The sequence below is a fragment of the Erinaceus europaeus genome, chromosome 22, assembly GCF_950295315.1.
Source record: "Erinaceus europaeus chromosome 22, mEriEur2.1, whole genome shotgun sequence".
NCBI lineage: Eukaryota > Metazoa > Chordata > Mammalia > Eulipotyphla > Erinaceidae > Erinaceus > Erinaceus europaeus.
In genome coordinates this window covers 5,380,219-5,403,778 of record NC_080183.1, presented here as the reverse complement: position 1 = coordinate 5,403,778, position 23,560 = coordinate 5,380,219, and the positions used below count along the sequence as shown (strand labels likewise).

The 23,560-nt window shown below is 55.9% G+C and overlaps 1 protein-coding gene across 1 annotated transcript in view; it reads left to right on the top strand.

The window, feature by feature from the left end:
- CDC42BPB (CDC42 binding protein kinase beta) overlaps positions 1–15,796 on the top strand; it is a 70,582-nt gene extending 54,786 nt beyond the window's left edge. Inside the window, 22 exon segments of the mRNA XM_060181102.1 lie at positions 206–330; positions 530–635; positions 3,298–3,446; positions 3,640–3,734; positions 5,514–5,593; positions 7,356–7,445; positions 7,684–7,749; positions 8,007–8,112; positions 8,247–8,383; positions 8,589–8,728; positions 9,331–9,412; positions 10,397–10,613; positions 10,705–10,767; positions 11,092–11,688; positions 13,014–13,111; positions 13,202–13,286; positions 13,355–13,472; positions 13,546–13,663; positions 13,917–14,016; positions 14,087–14,157; positions 15,143–15,169; positions 15,171–15,796. Coding sequence (XP_060037085.1) covers positions 206–330; positions 530–635; positions 3,298–3,446; positions 3,640–3,734; positions 5,514–5,593; positions 7,356–7,445; positions 7,684–7,749; positions 8,007–8,112; positions 8,247–8,383; positions 8,589–8,728; positions 9,331–9,412; positions 10,397–10,613; positions 10,705–10,767; positions 11,092–11,688; positions 13,014–13,111; positions 13,202–13,286; positions 13,355–13,472; positions 13,546–13,663; positions 13,917–14,016; positions 14,087–14,157; positions 15,143–15,169; positions 15,171–15,635 — 3,135 coding nt within the window. The 3' untranslated portion in view covers positions 15,636–15,796.
- The last annotated feature ends 7,764 nt before the right edge of the window (positions 15,797–23,560 follow it).

Sequence of the window (23,560 nt, the reverse complement as noted above, 5' to 3'; positions counted from 1 at the left end):
CCCCTCTCTGTCTTCCCCATCTCTCTCCATTTCTCTCTGTCCTATCCAACAACGACAACATCAATAACTACAACAATTAACAACAAGGGCAACAAAAGGGAATAAATAAAAAAAACTCACAGTCATGAGAGTGGAGGAGTTGAGAGCAGGGACATGCACCTGAGGACATAAAGTGACAGCTGTGACTGCCATTGTGTCGTTCCAGCTCTGCTCCTTTGTGGACAAGCTCACGGCTCAGAATCGCCAGCTGGAGGATGAGCTGCAGGACCTGGCAGCCAAGAAGGAGTCTGCTGCCCACTGGGAAGCCCAGATCGCAGAAATCATCCAGTGGTACGGTCTGACCCTGCCCGGCCGGCCTGTCCGGCTCCTCCTCGGCCCGCTCGCTGCCTCCACCCACGTGTTGGGGTCTGCATGTGTCCGGGCCCCACTACAGCAGCGCTGGGGTGGCAGGATGAGCTGTGTCGCTGGAAAGGTGCAGGCACTTCTCCTTGGCTCCGTTTCCTCACGTGGCCTCTGTCCCCTCCTCTAGGGTCAGCGATGAGAAAGATGCCCGGGGCTACCTCCAGGCTCTTGCTTCCAAGATGACAGAGGAGCTGGAGGCGCTGAGGAATTCCAGTCTGGGGTCGAGGACGCTGGTAGGTTCTGTCCTGGGGCACCTTTTGTTGCAAATGGCTTCTGCGCACCTCTGTCCTGGTAGAGCACATGCCTTACCGTCACACGTGGGCCCTGGGCTCAAGCCCCAGCGGCATAGGAACAGCATCGGGGCCACTCAGTGGATGGTGGAGGGTGCTATAGTGTCTTTCCCATAACCTGCTTCCCCATTTCCTTTTTCAAAAAAAAAAAATGAGAAATAGGAAATCAGACTTGGGTTGCCAGTCTGTGTTGCTGTGCATGTGTGAAGCCTTCAGTTCATCCCCCATCTCCACTTAAAAACAAACAAACAAAACTTAGGGGGCTGAGTGGTGGTGCAGTTGACTGAGTGCACACATTACAACGCTCAAGGACCCAGGTTCGAGTGAGCCCCAGCCCCCACCTGCAGAGGGAAAACTTTGCAAGTGGTGAAGCAGTGCTGCAGGCGTCTCTCTCCCTCTCGATTTCTAGCTGTCTCCTTCCAATAAATAAATAAAACTAAAAATATAAAGGACTTTAAAAAACACTTAGACGGGCGGTGGCTCATGATTTTGTTGCTGTGTATTGGGAGAGCATTTTCAGGCTGAGGTTTGTAAGTGCCATGCGAGTTCTCAGGGCGCCCTTCCCATCTCTGCATTGTCTCCTTTCTCCCTGTGTTTGCTCACTGGCACATACAGACAACTGTCCATAGACCTCATAAAAGATCCAAGTCTGCTGTTAAGGATCCGTCTGGAGAAATGGGTGACAGCTTCTTGTGGCAAAATACTGAGGGGCTAGTTCTTCCTCTTGAAGGACTAAGTGGATGACAGTGTATCTGACTTTTGGATTTTTCACTTACTGGTTCAGGAAAGGTGGTCAGCTAAAGACTCACTGAGATCCTCTCAGGAGATTCGTGTCTGTCGTCGGCGTGTGACGGCAGTGCGGCGCACACCCTCTGGTAGTCTGATAAGCTCCTGTCTGTCCGACTAGGAGACACAGTCAGCTATGCCCACTGAGTGCTGTAAAGGACAGTCGGCCTCACTGTGTCTCAGGCTCCTTTTACCTCCATAAAGTGGGTTTAACAATACGACACAGTCACAGTAAGGGAACATGGCTTCATCCTTACAGGCCTTTACACCATCCTTGTTCCTACTATTTTGATGGTATACTGGTGGTAGTAATAACTGATAAGTAGTCATACAATTCCTAGAAAGGTGAAATAAGGAAATACTTAATGATATGAAAGCACACAGTAACTTGTAGCCACATGCATAGTTTTTTTTTTTTTTAATGTTGATCTTTTTTTAACATTTATTTATTTTCCCTTTTGTTGCCCTTGTTGTTTTATTGTTGTTGTTGTTATTGATGTTGTCATTGTTAGGACAGAGAGAAATGGAGAGAGGAGGGGAAGACGGGAAGAGAAAGATAGACACCTGCAGACCTGCTTCACCGCCTGTGAAGCGACTCCCCTGCAGGTGGGGAGCGGTTCTTGTGCTTTGCGCCACCTGCACTTAACCTGCTGTGCTACCTCCGACTCCCCACATGCATAGTTTTATTTGTTTAAAGACCTCTAAGGGTTAGGGAAGACAGAATAATGGTTATGTAAAGAAACTTTCATGCCTGAGACTACAAAGTCTCAGCTTCAATCCCTACACCATGGAGCAATACTATGGTTAAAAAATAAATAAGGGGGAGTTGGGCGGTAGCACAGCGCAAAGCACAAGGACTGGTTTAAGGATTCCGGTTCAAGCTCCCGGCTCCCCACCTGCAGGTGAGTCGCTTCACAGACAGTGAAACAGGTCTGCAGGTGTCTTTCTCTCCCCCTCTCTGTCTTTCCCTCCTCTCTCCATTTCTCTCTGTCCTAGACAATAAAGACAAGGGCAACAAAAGGGAAAATAAATAAATATACGGAGTCGGGCAGTAGTGCAGCGGGTTACGTGCACGTGGCGCAAAGTGCAAGGACCAGCTCAAGGATCCCGGTTTGAGCCCCCGGCTCCCCCCCTGGAGGGGGATCACTTCACAAGTGGTGAAGCAGGTCTCCAGGTGGCTCTTTCTTTCCCCCCTCTCTTGTCTTCCCCTCCTCTCTCCATTTCCTCTCTATCCTATCCAACAACAACATCAATAACAACAACTACAACAATAAAATAAGGGCAACAAAAGGGAATAAATAAATAAAAGTTTGTGAAGACTACTACGAAAGAATAAATAATAGGGCCGAGTGAACATTGCTTACTTCTGAGGGATAACATTCAAATGGAATACTAAAACCTGAAGACTACGATGGTTGAACGACCTATTTCCAAGCATTAATTTTGTTAAGCAAATAGGTAGCTTAAAAATACGTTTTTGGGGAGTCGGGCGGTAGCGCAGCGGGTTAAGCGCACGTGGCGCAAAGCGCAGGGACCGGCGTAAGGATCCCGGTTCGAGCCCCTGGCTCCCCACCTGCAGGGGAATCGCTTCACAGGCGGTGAAGCAGGTCTGCAGGTGTCTAGGGAATAAATAAATATGTTTTTGGGGTTTGGCGGTGGCACACACCCAGTAGAGCTTACATGTCATAATGACCGAGAACCTGGTCCCCACCTGAAGGGTGAGCTTCACAAGCTGCAGGTGTTTCTCCCTCCCCTTTCCGTCTTTGTCCAATAAGTAGTTTCTTAGGTATGTTTCTAACATCTGAACTGATGTCTGCAGGATCCCCTTTGGAAAGTCCGCCGCAGCCAGAAGCTGGACATGTCCGCCCGGCTGGAGCTGCAGTCTGCCCTGGACGCCGAGATCCGCGCCAAGCAGCTGGTGCAGGAGGAGCTGCGCAGAGTCAAGGACACAAACCTGTCCTTTGAGAGGTGCTTGGCCCCGCACCTGAGCTGTGCACCCACTTCTGCCACTTAGCTGCTCAGCAACGGGGGTGGGGGGGTGTCCTCTGTTTCTGTTGCCACAGGCCTCCCAGCTCTGCGTCTCTGTGTGAGTGAGTGAGAGTGTGGCGCTCTGTCTCCTTGAACCAGGTGCAGATGCTCAGTCTCCTGCTTTTTATTTTAGCAAACTAAAGGATTCCGAAGCCAAAAATAGAGAGCTATTGGAAGAAATGGAAATTTTGAAGAAAAGGATGGAAGAAAAATTTAAAGCAGATACAGGTAAATTAAAACAAGATTCTTTATTGAAATAATCCATTTTTGGGTGGGGGAGACAGCATAATGGTTCTTCAAAAGACTCCAGCCTGAAGCTCTGAGGTCCCAGGTTCAGTCCCCAGGGCCACCATCAGCCAGAGCTGAGGGGGGCTCTGACATAGAAAATAAGTGGTGCGGGAGGTGGCGCAGTGGATGAAGCAGCGGACTCTCAAGCAGGAGGTCCTGATCAACCCCCGGCAGCACATGGACCAGAGTGATGTCTGGCTCTTTTTCACTCTCCTTCTGTCTTTCTCATTAATAAATACAATCTTTTAAAAAAGAAAGAAAACTATAATAATAGAGGGCTCGTCAGTAACAAAGCGGGGTAAGTAAGCACACATGGCATGAAGCGCAGGGACCGGCATAAGGATCCCGATTCGAGCCCCCGGCTCCCCACCTACAGGGGAGTCACTTCACAGGCGGTGAAGCAGGTCTGCAGGTGTCTTTCTCTCCCCTCCTGATTTCTCTCTGTCCTGTCCAACAACAAGGCAGCCAATGAAAGGGGAAAAGTGGCCTCCAGGAGCAGTAGATTCATAGTGGCACTGAGCCCCAATGATAATCATGGAGGCAATATATATATATCAAGAAAGTTTTTTTTAATTGAATGTTTTTAGTAATATAAAGAAAGCATTTGCCTAATTACAAAGCCAGAATTCCTGGGGAGCATGTGATCAAAGATAAGTTCCCAAAGATCTCCAGTTTTCATTTGTCCTTCGATTCATCTTGAAAATACAGAGCGAGTACAGGCATTAGTCTAGTTGCAGGATCTTGGCCCTGCCCCGCAAGCCCCTGCTGTCAGAGAACGTGCTCCGAGGGTGGCCACACTGGTTAGAGGTTCGCATTTGTTCTGTCTGCTGGGTTTCCAGGCAAAGGGAAGGGTCCCGGGGCCAGGTGGCACTGCAGAGCCTGTCCCCAGGTGAGAAGAGTGTTGTCTGCCGCTCTCACGGGAGCCAGGTAGAGCAGCTTCTCTTCTTTTCCCTCAGCACCGCTCTTCCTTATCCTGTGGCTTCAGCCTTTTCCTCCCAAGACCTTGTTTTCTACTAGCACAGAGCTGAGAGAGAAGCAGGGCATCCCTCTGGCACACCGCGTGCCAGGTGTCCAGCTCAGGGCCTGGCTCCGAGGCTCACCCCTGCGCACTGCGCCACCTGCTGGCCAAAGAGACCTTTTCTCTTATTGACTATTGTACCTTTTATATGGAGGGTATAAATATTTTTGGTATGTCAGATCTATCTACCATTTCCCTTCTCATAGGAAGTGTTCTGGAGCCCTCAGTAGTTGAAGTAATTCACCCATGTTTTCTCGTGTGTGGTGTCATTTCTTAGGTTTACCTTATGGGTCCAGTTGGGATCTATTCCCTGGTGTACACTTAGAGGAATGGGCCCCGTTTTCTCTTTCTCTCGTGCAGTTAGAAGAACAGCGCCAGTTACTGAAAGCTCATCTCTCGTTATGTAGACACACTTTGGTCTGTTCTGGGCTTTCTGTCTAGTTGCCTTGTTCTACTGGGAACACATCCAGCGATCGCCTAACTTAGGGAGAAGTGGCATTATGGTAGCATTGCATGAGGTGCTCTGTGGAGTCTGTAGCAGGGAGCAGGCTCAGCGGCAGAGCTCCTGCCTTGCGTGGATGAGGCCATTGGTGTTACCATGTAATGAGACAGAAATAGAACATCAGAGATGATGGGGCAGCCCCCCCATACAATAAGCCTTAAAGATTAAGTAAATTTAAATTTGTGTTGTTTCTCTACAGGACTCAAACTTCCAGATTTTCAGGATTCTATCTTTGAATATTTCAACACTGCTCCTCTTGCACATGACCTGACATTTAGAGTGAGTATTTTCTGTCGTGTCAAAGCAACTAGGGCCGAGTTAGGATGTAAGCTGACACCGTGGGCCTGAGCAGTTGACCTGGGAATTTAAATGTGTAAGGGGCCCCTTTTCCCTCCTGCCTAGCGGTAGTTCTTCCTGGAGCTCATCTTCCCAGAATAGCATAGTGTCAGACCCTTACTAGAAAGCCAGCCGGCAAAGCTGGTCGGTCTCCTGTTGGGACTTCAGAGGGCTACAGTGAGCACACACAGAATGCCTCCTCAGAACTCTCTGGAAGGGAAGTTGCAGGCATCGGTGCACCCTCGGTGCGGTGTGGCACACCACACCCCCCTGCCTCCCCCCCCCCCCCAGCCTGAATGCATGGCCCACGCGCACACGTCATCGCTTTGAACTCTCATCTCCACCCCTGCCTCATTGAGACTTCTGTGCCCAGACCAGTTCTCTTTTGGAGTGTCAGACCTGAGTTTTTTCACCATGGTGTGCCCTCTGCGGAGGCCACTTTGCTCAGGGCTGAGCTGCCACGGTCACCGGGAAAGGCCCACGCAGCAACATCCACCTCAGGAGGCCTTCCCGACCTGTGTGTGGTCACCGGCCGGAGGGCAGACCCTGGCCAACACGTGACCTGAGGCAGCGGGCTTCGTGCCGCGGCTCTGTGCCGGAGGCAGGTCAGCAGTTGCTGCTGCTCCTGAGGCTGTGTCCCCCTCCAGTCCCTCACTGGCCACTGAAGGAAAGTTCCAGCTCTGTCTGGAGCCGCCCCAGACCCAGAGTCTCTGCAGACGCTTCTGCTGTGTTTTCCCGCAGTCACGCTGTTGGTAGGAGTCATTTGCCAGTGACTGGATCGGTACACTTAGCCGCACATTTTTATTGGGAGGGAAATGATGGTTTTTGTTCCTCCTGTCTGTCACAACCAAGGACTCTGTCTCCTCCTCCGCGTCCTCTCTGCTAGCCTCCTGGGAAGACGTAAGTCTGGGGCCTGGTGCCCACCCCACTGCCCAGGCGGGCCTGTCTCCCCAGCTTCATCTGCATTCTTCTGCTTCACTAACCCACTAAGTGAAACTGGTGGGGCTGCTCTGTCTAAAACTCTAACGAGGGGCTCTGACCCCCCAGTACTCTGCTGCCCGCACCTGCAGTGGGCTTCTCCGGCCAGACGTGGAGCACACAGCCCGGCTGTAACTGCTGTCGAGGTGGCTGCCGGCTCCTCTGGGTGCCTGCGCTGCTCTCTGAGCCCCTCCAGCAGTGTCTGCTGTGGAAACAACAGTCACTTCTGACAAGGGTTGTCAGCTGTCAGCGAAGGGCCCTCATTATTTGAGTTCATTTCTTGGCTTTCGCTACAAACTAGCTTTCAAGCTTCAGCTTAAATTTCATCTGGTGAAGTGAATTCGGGAATTTCGAGTTGTTAGAACATAGCTCTCCTGTGCTTTATGTGCACTAAAGCTCAGGAAGGTCAGTGTTCTGTTGATGTTAAAATTTCTTAAGATCCCTGAACCACTGAGAGCAGTTGGCTGCTCTCCAGGCTGTGGCCACCCCGACCGAGAGAAAGTCACCCCTGGTGATGTCCCTGAGGTGGGCGGGCATGTCGGGGCACCACAGTACAAGTGAGGCTGGGCAACTCCTGGCTCTGTAGACTGGGGACTCCACCGGGCCACAGGGAAGGCAGGAGCGAGTCTGCTGGGCCCTACAGGGTCCCCTGCTCAGGCTGGAGTCCTGGTCTCAGTACAAGGCTCCCCCCAGTCACACTCCCGCTAATTCTCTCTTCCCTTCACAGACCAGCTCCACCAGCGACCAGGAACCACAAGCCGCAAAGCCAGAAGTGTCACTGTTGACTGCTGTGGCCTCGAGTTCAGAACAGCCAGAAGTAAGGCGACCTGTGCTCCTTGGTCTGTGTCCCCTGGCCCCACACCTGCCCTGCTGAGCAGCTCTGAGAGGGGCTGGCAACCCCACTCTCCTCAGAGCCCCTCAGAGTGTGTGAGTGAGGTAGACTGCTCTGACAGGTGTCTCCACGGTGCCGAGAATTAAACGTGGAGCTGCCCGTCGCCTATCAGCTCAGAAATTGGAATCCCAAGACCCCACTCACCATCTCTCTCTACCTCCAGGACACAGCTCGGGCACCGCAGAGGCCGCTGCCCACCACACAGACCCTCGCTCTGGCTGGACCCAAGGTAGGCCTTTCGGTGTGGTGGAGACGCCCGCTAGCACCCTGGTCCTTAGGCAGAGCTTGGCGTTCACGCCTGCGCCCCTCTCCCCTGCCCCGAGAGTGACGACAGGGCTGGACCCAGGCCGCCTCTGCTCTTGGCTGAGCGTCCGGTGGGTTGGGGCTGCTCGTTTCCCCCGCGAGTCAATCTTGAGCCTCATGGCGAAAGCCATCTGGCCTGGATGTCCTGTCCACGGTCCCATCTGACTCCTGTTGCTCCTGCAGCCGAAAGCACACCAGTTCGGCATCAAGTCCTTCTCCAGCCCCACGCAGTGCAGCCACTGCACCTCCCTGATGGTGGGGCTCATCCGGCAGGGCTGCGCCTGTGAGGGTGAGTGGGGAGGTGGCAGCCTGGGGGACGCGCGGGAGCCGTGCCTGCCCGTCACGGTGGGGCTAGAGCAGTGGCGGCTGTGCCGAGGCTCCTGGCCCTGAGGGAGCGGGTGCTGATGCAGCCTTCCTCCCTAGTGTGCTCCTTCGTCTGCCACGTGTCCTGCAGAGACAGCGCCCCCCAGGTGTGCCCCATCCCTCCTGATCAGGCCAAGCGACCGCTGGGTGTGGACGTGCAGAGGGGCATAGGAACGGCCTACAAGGGCTACGTCAAGGTGGGTCCCTGCACGTGCCCCTTCCCCCTGGGCTGAGGCCCTTAGTGACAGCTCTGAAGTCAAGTGCTGTTTGAAGCCCATGGCCTGAAGGCCTTGTCCTGTCAGTGCCCACGGACCCCAGCCCGCACCATCCTCTGTCCTGGGGGACTTGGCCGGGGTGCAGCCCCCACTTCCTGACCCCCAAGATCTGGCCACTTGCCTGTAGGTCCCGAAGCCCACGGGCGTGAAGAAAGGCTGGCAGCGGGTGTACGCAGTGGTCTGTGACTGCAAACTCTTCCTGTACGACCTGCCCGAGGGGAAGTCCACCCAGCCTGGTGTCGTGGCCAGCCAGGTCCTGGACCTCAGGTGTGTGCCGCATGGCCTTGCCCTGTGGGTCTGGCAGAGTTGGTTGTTTTGCCTCTGCCTTCAGTTAAGCAACCTTCCGTTCCACAACCAGGCAGCATCTGCCTTACGGTAGAGACTGTTCTGACAGGCTGGGCCGGGTGCCAGCATGTGTGTGGTGCCAGAGGCTCAAACCTGTGTCCTCACACAGTGAAATACTTAGCTGTGCAGTGAGAAACTTCTGCCCAAGAACAAGCCCCCAGAGACGCCCCTGCTGCCTGTGTGAGGGGCAAGGCCAGAGCCATAGACACTCTGCCTTTACGTTCCCCAGGCTGAGACAGCAGGAAAGCTGTCAGGGCTCTGTCCGGGCACTTGGTGAACGTCTAGGGCCTCGAAGGACCCCCAGGTGCTGGTCCTCAGTCAGCACAACCCAGCTTTCCTTTCCTAAGGTGTGTTCATGTTCGAGTGAGCAGAGTGCATGCTGGCCGCTTTGTCCCCAGCGCTCACTCGCAGCGCCATCCTCGGCGGTGTGCTGATTTCTGTGTGTTTCCTCATCTGACCCGCGTCTCAGTCTAGAGAAGGACTCGTACCCGAAGATGGGGCCTGACTTCCTTCTTTCACACTAGGGATGAAGAGTTCTCTGTGAGCTCAGTCCTGGCCTCGGACGTCATTCACGCCACGCGGCGAGACATCCCGTGCATATTCAAGGTGTGGTTCTCCCGTCTTTTAGACACTTAGTTCTGAGAGCATCCTTGTTTTGTCACTATAAGATGGACTCCTTCCCCTGGCTCAGGCCTTCTGGTTAGCCCCACACACTTGCCCCATTCACACCTTGTGGTCATCACAAAGGAATCACTGTGTTACTCCCCAGGACTTCACTCGTCAGCAGTTTCCTGGATTTGTCAGGAGAGGGTGAAGCCAGAGACCACTTGACTCTGGCTTGAGGTGGAGCAGAGGATTCAGCCTCCAGCCTGCATGGCTGGTGCTCTGATATTGTGATATTAAGAATTTCTACAAAGTCGGGGATAGAATCACCTTCCAGCCCTCTCCGCTGAGAAGTCTAGTACAGCTCATGTAGTAAAGTTCTCATGGACCACAAAACAAAGCCCAAGGGGGCCAGGTGGTAGTGCACATAGCGCGAAGTGCAGGGATCCCAGTTCGAGCCCCCAGCTCCCCAACTGCTGCAGGGGGGTCACTTTGCAGGCAGTGAAGCAGGTGTCTGTCTTTCTCTCCCCGTCTTCCCTTCCTCTCTTGACTTCTCTCTGTCCTAGCCAACAATAAGAACAGCAGCAGCAACAATGGAGAAAAGATGGCCGCCATGGGCAGTGGATTTGTAGTGCAGGCACCAAGGCCCTGCAGGCAAATAAATAAACAAAGCCCCAGAATGATTGTCTTAGTGAATGCCCTCTCTCTATTCAGAAACTGCACCTTGAACACAGTGGAGGCAGCGGGCCTTGTCAGTTGCTGGAGAGAGGCTTGTTTGCAACAGCTGAAAAGCTCAGGGCTCGTGGGACGGGACGTGTGTCTGGTGCGTGTGCTGTCTGAGGCCCTTTTCTCCAGGACCCTCAGGAGCAGCTGAGAGAGCAGCTTCAAAGGAGGCGCCTGGGCCTCAGCACCCTGGGCGGCGTCCTGTCCCATCCTGCGTGGGGACGGCTGGCTGACGGCGCCTCCGTTTCTCTTGCTCTCTGGCAGGTGACTGCCTCTCTCTTAGGTTCTCCCCCCAAGACCAGCTCGCTGCTTATTCTGACAGAGAACGAGAATGAGAAGAGGAAGTGGGTGGGCATCTTGGAGGGCCTGCAGTCCATCCTCCACAAAAACCGCCTGCGGAACCAGGTGGTGCACGTGCCCCAGGAGGCCTACGACAGCTCGCTGCCCCTCATCAAGGCCGTGCTGACCGCCGCCATCGTGGGTGCGTGCCCTTCCCTGGGACACAGCTTGGCGGGGCCGGCCGACCCCGCGCTGGGCACCGGTGTCCTTGACTCCTCCCCTTGCCTCCACAGACGGGGACAGGATCGCACTCGGCTTGGAAGAAGGGCTCTACGTCATCGATGTCAACCGAGACGGTGAGTGAGTGGCTCCCCTGGAGCGCAGTGACGGGACAGCTGGAGCAGCCGCCTCCCCCCAGGTCTGCTCACGTCCAGACACGCACGGCGGGGATCCTGTGCTTGCTGGGTTCTTCAGGAGAGTGAGAGCTTCCTTGCTCGGGACTCCCTGCCATCCCAGGGACTCCTCAGCACTTACGGGACTGGGGTGTCCGGTTCAAGTGCGGGGTGCGTTCACCTGGGGCCCAGCCAGGTGGGAGCCAGCCCTTTCTGGGCAGGCGAGGGTAGAGGGACGCTGCTGGCAGGACGTGGGGCTGAGGGCCAGGGCGCTCGCTCTCTCTGCAGTGATCGTCCGCGCCGCCGACTACAAGAAAGTCTACCAGATCGAGCTCGCGCCCCGGGAGAAAGTGGCCGCCCTCGTGTGCGGACGGAACCACCACGTGCACCTCTGCCCCTGGACTGCCTTTGACGGGACAGAAAGTAACGTGGACATCAAGCTTCCTGAGACCAAGGGCTGCCAGCTCATGGCCATGGCCACGCTGAGGCGGGGCGGGCCCACCTTCCTGTTCGTGGCCGTGAAGCGGCTGGTGCTGTGCTACGAGGTCCTGGGCACCAAGCCCTTCCACAGGAAGCTGCGCGAGCTCGCGGCACCCGGCCACGTGCAGTGCATGGCCGCGTTCAAGGACAAGCTCTGTGTTGGCTACCCTTCCGGGTTCTCTCTGTTGAGCCCGCAGGGCGATGGGCAGCCTCTAAACCTGGTAAATCCCGATGACCCCTCGCTTACGTTCCTCTCGCAGCAGTCTTTCGATGCCCTTTGTGCTGTGGAGCTCCAAAGTGAGGAGTACCTGCTTTGCTTCAGCCACATGGGACTGTACGTGGACCCCCAAGGCCGGAGGGCGCGCGTGCAGGAGCTCATGTGGCCCGCGGCGCCTGTTGCCTGTAGTATGTATATGTTTTCTGTTGCCATTCCCGTTGCTGCCTCCGTCGGCACGCCTTCTGTTTCGCTTTGGTTTGTCTTCCAGGCCCTCGGCTCAGGGCGCCTGGGGCAGGGGGGTCCCCCATGTCCATGGGAGGCCCCCCAGGGGGAGCGGCCTCCCTTCGCTGAAGAGCCCCCAGGGCGAGAGCTACCTCCATTTCCTCGGTGATCATGTCCTGGAGTAAATCAGGCCGAAAGCTGGGGTGGGGTGGGGTGGACGTTGCGAACCAGGTGTTTTGGTTTTTTACTTTTTATTTTTATTTACTTTCCCTTTTGTTCCCCTTGTTTTATTGTTGTAGTTAGTTATTAATGTCGTTGTTGGATAGGACAGAGAAATGGAGAGAGGAGGGGAAGGCAGAGGGGGAGAGAAAGACAGACACCTGCTACCTGTGAAGCGACTCCCCTGCAGGTGGGGAACCGGGATCCTTACCTCGGTCCGTGCGCTTAACCCGCCGCGCTACCGCCTGACCCCCAAGAACCAGGTGTTTTTCTGAGTAGCTGGGACTATCGTGGAATAGCCGGGTTACTTGATTTGCGGGTGGCTCTCTGCACACAAACCCTGAGCTGCAGCCCCCCCGCTCGGGAGGGAGGGGTGCCAGGTGCCCCTTTGTAGCTGAGCACCACAGCCGTGTGTGTGTCTGGCCCTGGTGGCTCGGCCGAACACGTTTGACTTCCAGGGCAGAGATGAATTGGGCTCGCGGCACCAGGGTGCTGCATAGCCCGGCTGTAACTTGTGCGTTCACCACTGGCAGCAGACCCACAGCAGCCCTGGAGGTGGCCCCTGCTCTCACCTGGCTTGGGGACTGGCTTCCAGGTCCCTTACCCCCTTCTCAGTTTCTCTCGGTGAGCCCCTTGGTGAGCTCAGACACAACGGGGCCAAGTCCCCTTCAGCTTCAGAGGAGCAGGCCCTGACACCAGGGTCTGGAAGGTAAAATCTCCTTGCTGCAGGTGTCCAGGCAGACCAGGGCACCCCCCACACACACACCATTCTAGAAGGACCAGTTCCCTGGCAGGAACGGCGGGTGTTAGCCACTGCCTCCCCAGACTCAGCGTTAGCTTTTGGTCAAGATGGTAAAGGTTTGTCCAGAAGCCTGACACCACAGGAAACTTCGCCTCTGCCTCCAGTGCAGACGGGCCCTTCCGGAATCCGCTGGGCTGGCAGCTCCGTGGGGAACAGGAGCCACAGCTCGGGCGTGGCGTCTCAGCGCCATGCCAGCCGGGGTCCTGGGTGTGCCGGCTGGTCCCGGTGGGCGAGGCTGGGCCGGGGCTCACGGCTTTGCGTCTGCACCAGGTTGTAGCTCCTCCCATGTCACGGTGTACAGCGAGTATGGCGTGGATGTCTTCGACGTGCGGACCACGGAGTGGGTGCAGACCATCGGCCTGCGGAGGGTAGGCGGGGGGCCAGGCTAGGGGCCGGGGCCGGGGTGGACAGCCACCCCCCTGCCCGTAGGCCAGCAGCCACTGTGCTCTGCTCCCCAGATCCGGCCCCTGAACTCGGACGGCAGCCTCAACCTCCTGAGCTGCGAGCCCACGCGCCTCGTCTACTTCAAGAGCAAGTCCTCGGGTGAGTGCGGCGGCTGGGGCGGGGCAGGCGGGGCAGATGGGGCGGCGGGAGTGACACTGTCCTTGCAGGAGCAGCGCTCAGCGTGCCCGACACCTCCGGCAACAGCAGGAAGCAGATGCTGCGCACCCGCAGCAAGAGGCGCTTCGTGTTCAAGGTGCCAGAGGAGGAGCGGCTGCAGCAGCGGCGGTGAGCACGGGGCGCGTGGGGAGGGGGGAGGAGAGGGGGGTTCCTGCTCCCCTCACCCGCAACCCCCCTCCAGGGAGATGCTGCGAGACCCGGAGCTGAGATCCAAGATGATTTCCAACCCCACCAACTTCAACCACGTGGCGCACATGGGCCCAGGCGACGGCATGCAGGTGCTCATGGACCTGCCGCTGGTGAGTCTCTGGTCCGTCACCCCCACCAGTCGAGACACGTTCGAAAGCGTTGACCCGCACCACCCCGGGCCACAGCTGGGCACTTTGGTTTTTAGTGGGGAAGACACGGAGTGCGTGCTCCACCCACTGAGCCACACCACACACACAGCGTGTCTCCTGTAGGCTGCGTCTTGCCCTAGAACCCAGTGCCGTCGGTCACTGTCTCGACGGCCGCCCTGCACGCTCATGCTCACGCTGTCTCCTCTTTGCTCAGAGCGCTGTGCCCCCCTCTCAGGAAGACAGGCCCGGCCCCACCCCCGTGGCCCGGCAGCCTGCGGTCCGGAGCAAGCCCTACATCTCCTGGCCCTCGTCAGGTAGGTGGGGCACCTCGGGGCCTCTCCTCCCCCTGGGGCTCTTCCCTGATGGCGCTGTCCCTGTCCCCAGGTGGGCCTGAGCCTGGGGTGGCCGTGCCCCTGAGAAGCATGTCCGACCCCGACCAGGACTTCGATAGAGAGGTAGGAGCTGCCTGGCTCGGTGCCCGTGTCTTGTACTGGGGATGCGGCCCCCCACGCCACTGAGGGCTCTGCAGACTGTTTGACACACTGTCCTTCAAGTGTGGCGTGACTTGACCGTAGTCTGAGAATCCTGAGAACTATCTGTATCTTCCATGTCACATCTTTTGTGCAGTGATGCGTGTCTGTTCAGATAGCATTCCTCCTCTGAGAAGTGAGTGTCCAGTGTGCCCGGCCCTTCACCTGGCTGCCTCTGACCGTGTGACACTCACTCCAGGAGTGCGTTCTCTCTCGGTGGGGGCAGGCGTCTTCACCCACTCTGCCCCTTGTGCCCCTCACCCTGGACCCTTGGCTCAGAGAAGCTTCTTTCCCATAATGCTGAGTGTGGCCACTTGTGCTGCAGCCTTTGCCCACTTCCCAGCTGGGTCTCGAGTGTCTTCAGGTGCTGCGCGTGAACGAGCACCTTGCTGGGAAATGAGATTTCCCAGACTTCTCTTGTTCTAAGCAGCACCCTTCAGTGTGCCAGAGCTCCAGCTGGTGAGATCCACTTTCCTGTTTCTTCAGTTGCTTCTGCCCCTCAGGAAGGCCCAGTGCAGGATCAGAAAGGTTCACTTTACCTTTGAGCTTAACGGCTTTAGCCTGCTTTTATTACGGCGGCTGCGTCTCCGAAGCAGTGTTGAGGTGTCGGCCCGTGTGGTGCGGGTCTTTCCTACCCTGCCGCCAGAATGAAGCCAAGGGCCTTCAGTTGAGGCCAGACTGCCACTGTGGGCCCCGTAGGGGCTGTTCTGTCTTCACAGAGCTGCCTTCCTTTCCAGCAGTTGTACTTCCAGTGGGCAGGTCTCTCACCTCCGTGGCTTTGTCTTCTTATTCAGGGTGTTACTGTCTGGCCAGGCATCTTGTCAGGGCTTTGTGTCTTTTGCCTGATTGCTGAGAGCAGGAGCGTCCTGTGTGGAAGCTCCCACTCACGTCCCCATCTTTGTGTTGACAGCCTGACTCGGATTCCACCAAACACTCAACTCCATCGAACAGCTCCAACCCCAGCGGCCCGCCCAGCCCCAACTCCCCCCACAAGAGCCAGCTCCCCCTCGAAGGCCTGGAGCCCCCCACCTCTGATGCCTGAATGTTGCGCCAGGGCGGGGCCTCCCACGGCAGTGCCAAGACCAGCCGACCCTCAGTGTTGCCCCGACTGCACAGCTCGTGAAGGAAGACGCCACGTTAGCCAGGGGCCTGAGCATCAGGCGAGGAGGGAATCGGCGGCCTACCTTGGCTCCGGTGGCCTTCGTGTCCGTGTCCCACTCCCGCCAGAGCCTCGTGTGCGCTTGTCGTCCCCAGCCGTGATGTCACCAGTATGTACTACTGTGAAGTCCTCGCTTCCGCCCTGCATGGAGCCCAACAGCCCCGCCGGGGTCCTGTGGCGCCTTCCCTCCTCCGTCCCAGTGGCTGAGGAACGCGTGCCCTCACCCCGAGTTGGCACCGAGTGACGGGCACCTCCCACTGTGTCACGCCAGCCCCATCCAGGCCTTCTGGGCTCTGGTTTTTACTTTTTTAATGTAAGTCTGAGAGTCTTTGTAATTATTGAATCGTGAGAACACTTTTGAGCAATTTACCTGTCTATAAATAAAGCAGACGCCGCAGTTCCAGAGTTTTCTGGGGGCCTGTCTGGGATCCGACACCGCACTGCATTCCATCACCCGACGAGACACTCCAGGTCGTGTGAGCTGGGGGGGTCCCGCTCCTTAGACCAACACCCTGCTGCCGGCAACACCAGTCTCCCACTCGAAAGTAACGAGAACGAGCCCGGCGCGTCACTCACAACGTGTGCAGAGGATAGAGCCTGGGTCCCCGCCATCATCTTACTAGTTTTTAATAAAATTCACGTGAGGCTCGGCGGGAGCGGACGTGGAGCAGCCCCTGGACATCTCCTGCAGAGAACGCCTATGTCCTGTCAGTTCACTGACAACACGAGTGTGCCGGCCAGCAGTGCCCTGGTGGGAAGGGGAGCGCTCACGGGGCTGTGAAAGCTACGTCGAGAATCAGACACCGTCAGAGGCGACTCACCAGGCCTGATACTCCGCCGGGGCTCCGGGATGGACCCTGTGGGCCGGACGGTCGGTCCTGCACCCATGAAGCAGGTGGGACGGGGCTGGAACTGCTCAGCAGAGCGGGAGCTGAGGCCCCCCTGCAGCGGGGTCAGCCCGCACCCGAGCCAGTAGACACACCTCCCCGGGGCTTCACAGGCGTGGCCGTGGCCCACATCAGAGTGCACGGGAGACCCCCGGGCCCGGCACCAAGGCTCTGCAAAGGCAGCATCTGACGCACTGGGTCCCTACCTGCTCCAGACCACACGGACTAGGGCACAGGGGAGCCAGAGCCGCTCAGTGAGCAGACGGGGTGCAGCGCACACGAGGAAGGTCCTAGAGGTCAGAAATCAGAAGGGAGTCGGCGGGAGCACAGTGGGTTAAGCGCATGTGACGCACAGTCGTAAGGACCGGTGTGAGGATCCCGGTTCGAGCCCCCGGCTCCCCACCTGCAGGGGAGTCGCTTCACAGGCGCTGAAGCAGGTCTGCAGGTGTCTGTCTTTCTCTCCCCCTCTCTCCATTTCTCTCTGTCCTATCCAACAATGATGACATCAATAACAAAACAAGGGCAACAAAAGGGAATAAATATTTTTAAAAAATTAAAGTTGTGGTCTGGGAGGTGGTGCAGTGGATAAAGCATTGGACTCTCAAGCATGAAGTCCTGAGTTCAATCCCTGGCAGCACATGTACCAGAGTGATGTCTGGTTCTTTCTCCTCCTATCTTTCTCATTAATAATATTTTTTAAAAATTAGTTTGAAAAAAATAGGTCAGAGTTGATGGTGAGGTCCTGTGTAACTCAAGCCCTCTTGAGAACGGGAGACAGAGCAGAGATAGCTCAGCGTTAGAGCACAGGACACATGCCTAAAGCCCCAGGCTTGGTCCCCGGCAACGCCACGTGCAGGAGCTGGGCTCGCTCTGGCTTCTCTCGTTCAAACGGATTCGTAGTGCTGGTACTTGGCCCCAGCGATAACCCTAGAGGAATCTGAAAAACAAACAGGACATACACACCTGAAGCCGCAGACTCGGACCCCCCTGCTCTGCTTTTTGTCTTTGTTTAATTTTGATCTTTATTATAGGAGACAGAAATTAAGAGGGCAGGGGGGAGATGGGCACCCACAGACCTGCTTCACCACTCATGATGCTTCCTCCCTGCAGGTGGGGAGTGGGGGCTTGAACCTGGGTTCTTACACACCGTAATGTGTGTGCTTAGCCAGGTGTGCCGCGGCCTGGCCCGTTTTCTCATAAAAATACGAAGACTGGGCTAGTAGCTGTTTCGCCCCAAGACTCAGAAACAGACCTGGAGGGTCAAAGGCGCCCGGCCAGAACTAGTTTCTAACAGAAGATCGGTGAGTGGAGCCCACGCACGAGGCCGCCCTCCGAGCTCAGGAAGAAGAAGATGAAGAGCGGGACAGGAGGCGGAGGGGGAGCGTGTGGGGCAGACGCTGGAGCTCAGGCAGGGTGGCAGGTCAGCCCCAATACAAACAGGAGAAAGATGGAGTGAGAGAGGCAGCTTCTGGGCAGGACACCTGTCTACTGTGGTGTGTGTCGTTACAAAGAGCCGGGCAGCAAAACTATTAGGATGAGCTCAACAAAGGTGGAGGGGGCGGGAGCCAGCATAGTGGTTCTACAAAAGCTTTCACTCCTGAGGCTCTGGCTCCAGGTTCAGTCCCCAGCACCACCATTGGCCAGAGCTGGGCAGGGCTCTGATGTGTTTTGCTATATCATTAATGTAAAGCAAATAAAGAACATTAAAAAAAAATGTTAGAGAGTCGGGCAGTAGCGCAGTGGGTTAAGCACAAAGCACAAGGGCCTGTGTGAGGATCCCGGTTCGAGCCCCCGGCTCCCCGTTCGAGCCCCCGGCTCCCCACCTGCAGGGCAGTTGCTTCACAGGCGGTGAAGCAAGATCTGCAGGTGTCTTTCTCTCCCCTTCTCTGTCTTCCCCTCCTCTCTCCATTTCTCTGTCCTATCCAACAACGATGACATCAATAACTACAACCATTAAAAAAGGGGCAACAAAAGGGAATAAATAAAGTTTTTTAGGGTGGGGGTATAGCATAATGATTATGCAAAGAGACTTTCATGCCTGAGGTTCTCAAGTCCCAGGTTCAATCCCCTACACTGCCATAAGTCAGAGCTGAGCAGTGCTCTGGTTAAAAAAAAAAAAATTTTTAAACCAACAGCAGACTATCATAACGAAAAATAGAGGTGGCCAGGAGGTGGTGCAGTGGCTGAGGCACTTGGGTTCTCCAGCATGAGGCCCAGAGTTAATCCCTGGTGGTTCCCCAGAGTGATGTCTGCTGCTCTCTCCTTTCCCATAAAGAAAAATACAGGAACTCTGGGCTCAGGAGACAGGCCACACCTGGCTTGTGCATTTTCCCATAAGCAAAGTCCGAGCTATAAGCATTTTTTTGCTTCCAGGGTTATTGCTGGGGTTCGAGGCCTGCACCATGAATCCACTGCTCCTGGAGGCTATTTTTCCTTTTGTTGCCCTTGTTTTATCATTGTTGTGGTTGTTGTTGATGTTATTGGATAGGACAGAGAAATGGAGAGAGGAGAAGACGGGGAGAGAAAGCTGCAGACCAGCTTCACTGCTTGTGAAGTGACTCCCTGCAGGTGGGGAGCTGGGGGCTCCTTGTGCTTCGCGCCATGTGTGCTTAACCCGCTGTGCTACTGCCCGACCCCTGAGATATAAGCTTTGACACCACATGTGCAAGCACCCAGCACCAGGGGAAACTCCATAGATAGCAGGTAGGGTGTGTGTGTATGTACACTGACAGGGTGCGTGTGTACTGGGGAGTCCAGGGAGGCAGCTCAGGGGTTAGAGCACAGACGTGTGTGTGAGGCCTTGTGCCACAGCATCACGTGACTGGTCAGGACAGAGTAGTGCTCTGGCCTCACATGCAAGACATTGATTTTAAAAACCAAAGTGGGAAGATGGCCTGTGTGTGTGGAGAGAGAAATGACCGGTCCCTGCCGCCCCGAGTCCACACGTGGCCAAGCTGCCGTCAGAGCCACTGGCCATCCTGAGCAGCCAAGCGTCCTTCAGAAAGCAGTGTGGGGCTCACAGGCTGCACCCAGCCCATCAGGCCGTGCTGGCCGGGCACCAGTGGCCGGTCAGTGAGCAGACAGGCTAGAAGCCGCCGATGTGTGTCGCTACCCCCAGGGCAGGGCGATTCCCAGCCGGAAACTTTGCTGGTGAGCAACCTGGATTCAGCCCCAAAGCTGGTGGAGAGATCAGAGCACAGGGCCACACGAAGACTACAATGGCAGAGGCACCTGCGGCCGTCTGTCTGTCCTAGTGAGCACAGGTGGAGCCATGGACTCGCGGCACGTGGTCCTGGGCCAGAGGGTCTCTGGGCCTCTCTCCTGAATGAGTCTTTTGTTAGAACACCATTAACCGGGCCAAGAAGGTGGGCACACCTTCACCTGAGTGAGACCCGGGCTGAGGCCAGCGCCTCACAGGTGCCCCTGGGACGGCCCTGAGGGGGAGGATAGGTCTCTGCGTGTCCGAAGTGAAAAAACAAGCTGCCTTGGAAGGGGGGAGGGGCTGCACCTGATTGAGTGCACCTGTTACCATGCACATGGGCCCGGGTTCAAGCCCCCAGCCCCCACGTACAGGGGGGAAGCCTCATGAGTGGTGGAGCAGGGCTGCAGGGTCTCTCCCTCCTTATCCTCTTTCCTTCTCAATCTCTCTGTCCTATCAAACAAGAAAAAGAACAGGATGCCCTAGAGCTGTAGCTTTGGGTGTGCACAACCTCCTCATGCCCAGCACAGCAGAAAGAAAGAAAGAAAGAAAGAAAGAGCTAAGGACAAGGACATGAACATACTGACACTGGAGGACAGAGCTCAGCCTCACATCACCGGGGACCCTCCCCACAGAGACAAACCAGGGGGGCTGGTGTGGAGCAACCTGGAGGCAGAGACCCTCACAGCACGCCCTCCTCAGAATGTTCTCCCAGTGATGGCACCCCACTCACAGTGGGCCCCCCAGAGCAGTGCACACAGCCAGAGAACACATCACGGCCACAGGCCACTCAGCCCTGAGGTGGGCGTCCTGCCTCACGTGGCCGCTGAACTGTCCTCATCTGAAATGCCCCCCACCCACCCCGGGCAGCACACGGCCCGCCTGGCAGAGCAGAGGCGGCCACATGTGGACCTTGGTCCCAGCCCCCGCACCACAGCAGCCGAACCAAATGGTGCCCATGAGTCCCTCCTGTCTGTCTCTGGAGTTCCCCCACAGCAGTGACTCCAGGGTGCACGCTGGCACTTCCAGGAATGTGGCTGGCCCAGGGAAACACAGGCCGAGGCATGAGGCCCCAGGTTCAATCCCCAGCATCACGTGCCAGAGTGATGCTGCCCTTCTGCATAGCGCACCTCTCACAAATACAACTTTAAATCCTTCTACAAAGGATTTTGAAATGTATGCGCCAAAACTTCTATGTGAAGGGGGCGCTGCTGATGCTGCTGGTGGCTCACCCCAGGGAATTCATGCCTCACCATAGCTGAGGCCCTGGGTTCAATCCCTGGCACCACACGGGCAGCTCCATGGATGGCGGAGCAGTGTTTGTTGTTGCCTCTCTGTGCCAGTTCTCGCAATGTATGTTTCCACTCTCAATTTAAATTGGGGGGGGGTCACTTGTCCATGGGTCCACTCCCTAGCATAGCACTAAGTCCACATAAATAAAAACATGGCGCAAAGCGCAAGGACTGGTGTAAGGATCCCGGCTCGGGCCCCTGGCTTCCCCACCTGCAGGGGAGTCGCTTCCCAGGCGGTGAAGCAGGTCTGCAGGTGTCTGTCTTTCTCTCCCCCTCTGTCTTCCCCTCCTCTCTCCATTTCTCTCTGTCCTATCTAACAACAACGTCATCAGTAAAAACACCACCAATAAAACAAGGGCAACAAAAGGATGTTTTAAAAAATAAAATGTAAAAGGGGGGCGGGTGGTGGCGCACCTGGTTGAGCACACATGTTACAGTGCACAAGGACCCAGGTTTGAGCCCCCAGTCCCCACCAGCAGGGAGAAAGCTTCACAAGTGAAGCAGGGCTGCAGGTGTCTCTCTGTCTCTCTCCCTTTCTATCACCCCCTTCCCTCTCGATTTCTGGCTGTCTCTATGCAAAAGAAAATAATTAAGGCATATAATGCAAGGACCGGTGTAAGGATCCCGGTTCGAGCCCCCAGATCCCCACCTGCAGGGGAGTCACTTCACAGGCGGTGAAGCAGGTCTGCAGGTGTCTGTCTTTCTCTCCCCCTGTCTTCCCCTCCTCTCTCCATTTCTCTCTGTCCTATCCAGCAACGACAACACCACCACCAACACCAATAAAACAATAAAGGCAACAAAAGGGAATAAATATAAAACAATAAAAAACAAGGACAACAGGGGGTCGGGCGGTGGCGCAGTGGGTTAAGCGCATGTGGCGCAAAGCGCAGGGACTGGCGTAAGGATCCTGGTTCGAGCCCCCGGTTCCCCACCTGCAGGGGAGTCGCTTCACAGGCGGTGAAGCAGGTCTGCAGGTGTCTGTCTTTCTCTCCCCTTCTCTGTCTTCCCCTCCTCTCTCCATTTCTCTCTGTCCTATCTAACAACGAATTGCGTCAACAAGGGCAATAATAATAACCACAACGAAGCTACAATAAGGGCAACAAAAAGGGGGAAAAAATGGCCTCCAGGAGCGGTGGATTCATGGTGCAGGCACCGAGCCCAGCAATAACCCTGGAGGAGGAAAAAAAAAAAACAAAAAAAACAAGGACAACAAAAGGGAAAATAAATATATAAAAATAATGAAAAATTTAAAAAGAAAATAATTATTTAAAAAAACAAAAATGTAAAAGGAATCCAGCAACCACAAGTCTCAGCTACTCACCAAAAGCACATTCCTGCCCTGAGGATAAACAGGAGAGGACAGAGCCCAGCACTGACCATGCTCGGCCAGTCCCGGGAGCCCAGAGGCCTCCGCATCACGCAAGGGAGCTCCGCAGTGAGCTGGTCCTTCCTGCAGCTTCATGACTAGCCCCAGTGAAACAAGATGGATACAGGCCTTGAAGTGAGTGGAGTCCCCTCAAATGGTCACAATGTCTCGTCACTTCCAACCCAGCAGGTGAGTCAGGAAACAGCTGGGTCCTGGCCTCTGGCCCTGTCACCTACAGGCTCACTGCTGATGCCACCTGCCCCATCAGCCGCCGTCCTCCCTCAGTCCCTTCCTTGCTACAGCACCCCCTTACCTACAGCCATGCCCACCGCCCAGGGCCAAGGGTGCTGGTCCCAGTCCTCCTGAAGGGCAGCTCCGGGTACCCCAACCCCCCCAGGGCCTCCATTCCCTTCTGACCCCCAGGCTTCAGATTTAAAGCTCAAAGTCTGGGGGTGAGTCCCAGCGCCACCCCAGTTGACCTGTGAGGGTGGGCCCCACACACCCCATCCAGCTCCATGGCTGGAAGATCTCAGCCAGTGGCACAATGCCCAGGACCTGGCAGTCATAGGCAGGAAGTCCCCCCAGACACAGACACAGACACACACACACACACCAACGACAATGGTGGCTGCAGGAGCCTAAGACCCCCTTTCTGTAGAATCATGGACATGGACCTGCTCCTGAGAACTCAGATCTCAAAGATGTTACACCATGCTCGCTCCATGTGAGGCTGACAACAGCCCCCCCAAACAGGCTCCCCCCTCACACACAGGGGCCAGTGAACGGATGAGCTCACATGGTGAGCTGAGCCCACGGCAGAAGGAGCACAATTTGGGACCCTGTCATTTTCATCACAGATTTTACTCAGCAAGCTACGAAGCACCTACTAAGTGCTGGGCACAAGCTGCCCAGTCACACCACCCACGGTGACTGTCACAAGAATCCCATCGGCCCTGGTCGGTTTCACAGCTAATGTTCACCCGGGTGGCATGAGAATAGCACCCAAACCAGACTTGGACTTTCCCAGCCCAAAATCTAATTTTTTTTAACTTGGGGACTGAACCCAGAACCTCAGAGCCCCAAGAAGGAGTCTATTCTGTAAACCACTGTGACACCTGCCTGGCCCCTTCCTGTCCTACTTTTCAGGACCCAGGTTAAGCGCACATAATAGGAGCAAGGGCCAGCGCAAGGTTCCCAGTTCCAGGCCCCCGCTCCCCACCTGCAGAGGGGTTGCTTCACAAGTGGTGAAGCAGGTCTGCGGGTGTCTGTCTCTCCTTCTCTATCTTCCTCTCCCCCTCAATTTCTCTGTCCTATCATAAATAAATAAGCAAACAAAACAAAAAGGTTAAAAATAATAATAAATGTACCCCTCTCACCCGGTGTCGAAGCCCATCATCCTCAGCCTCCAACCTGAGTCAGCCGCCA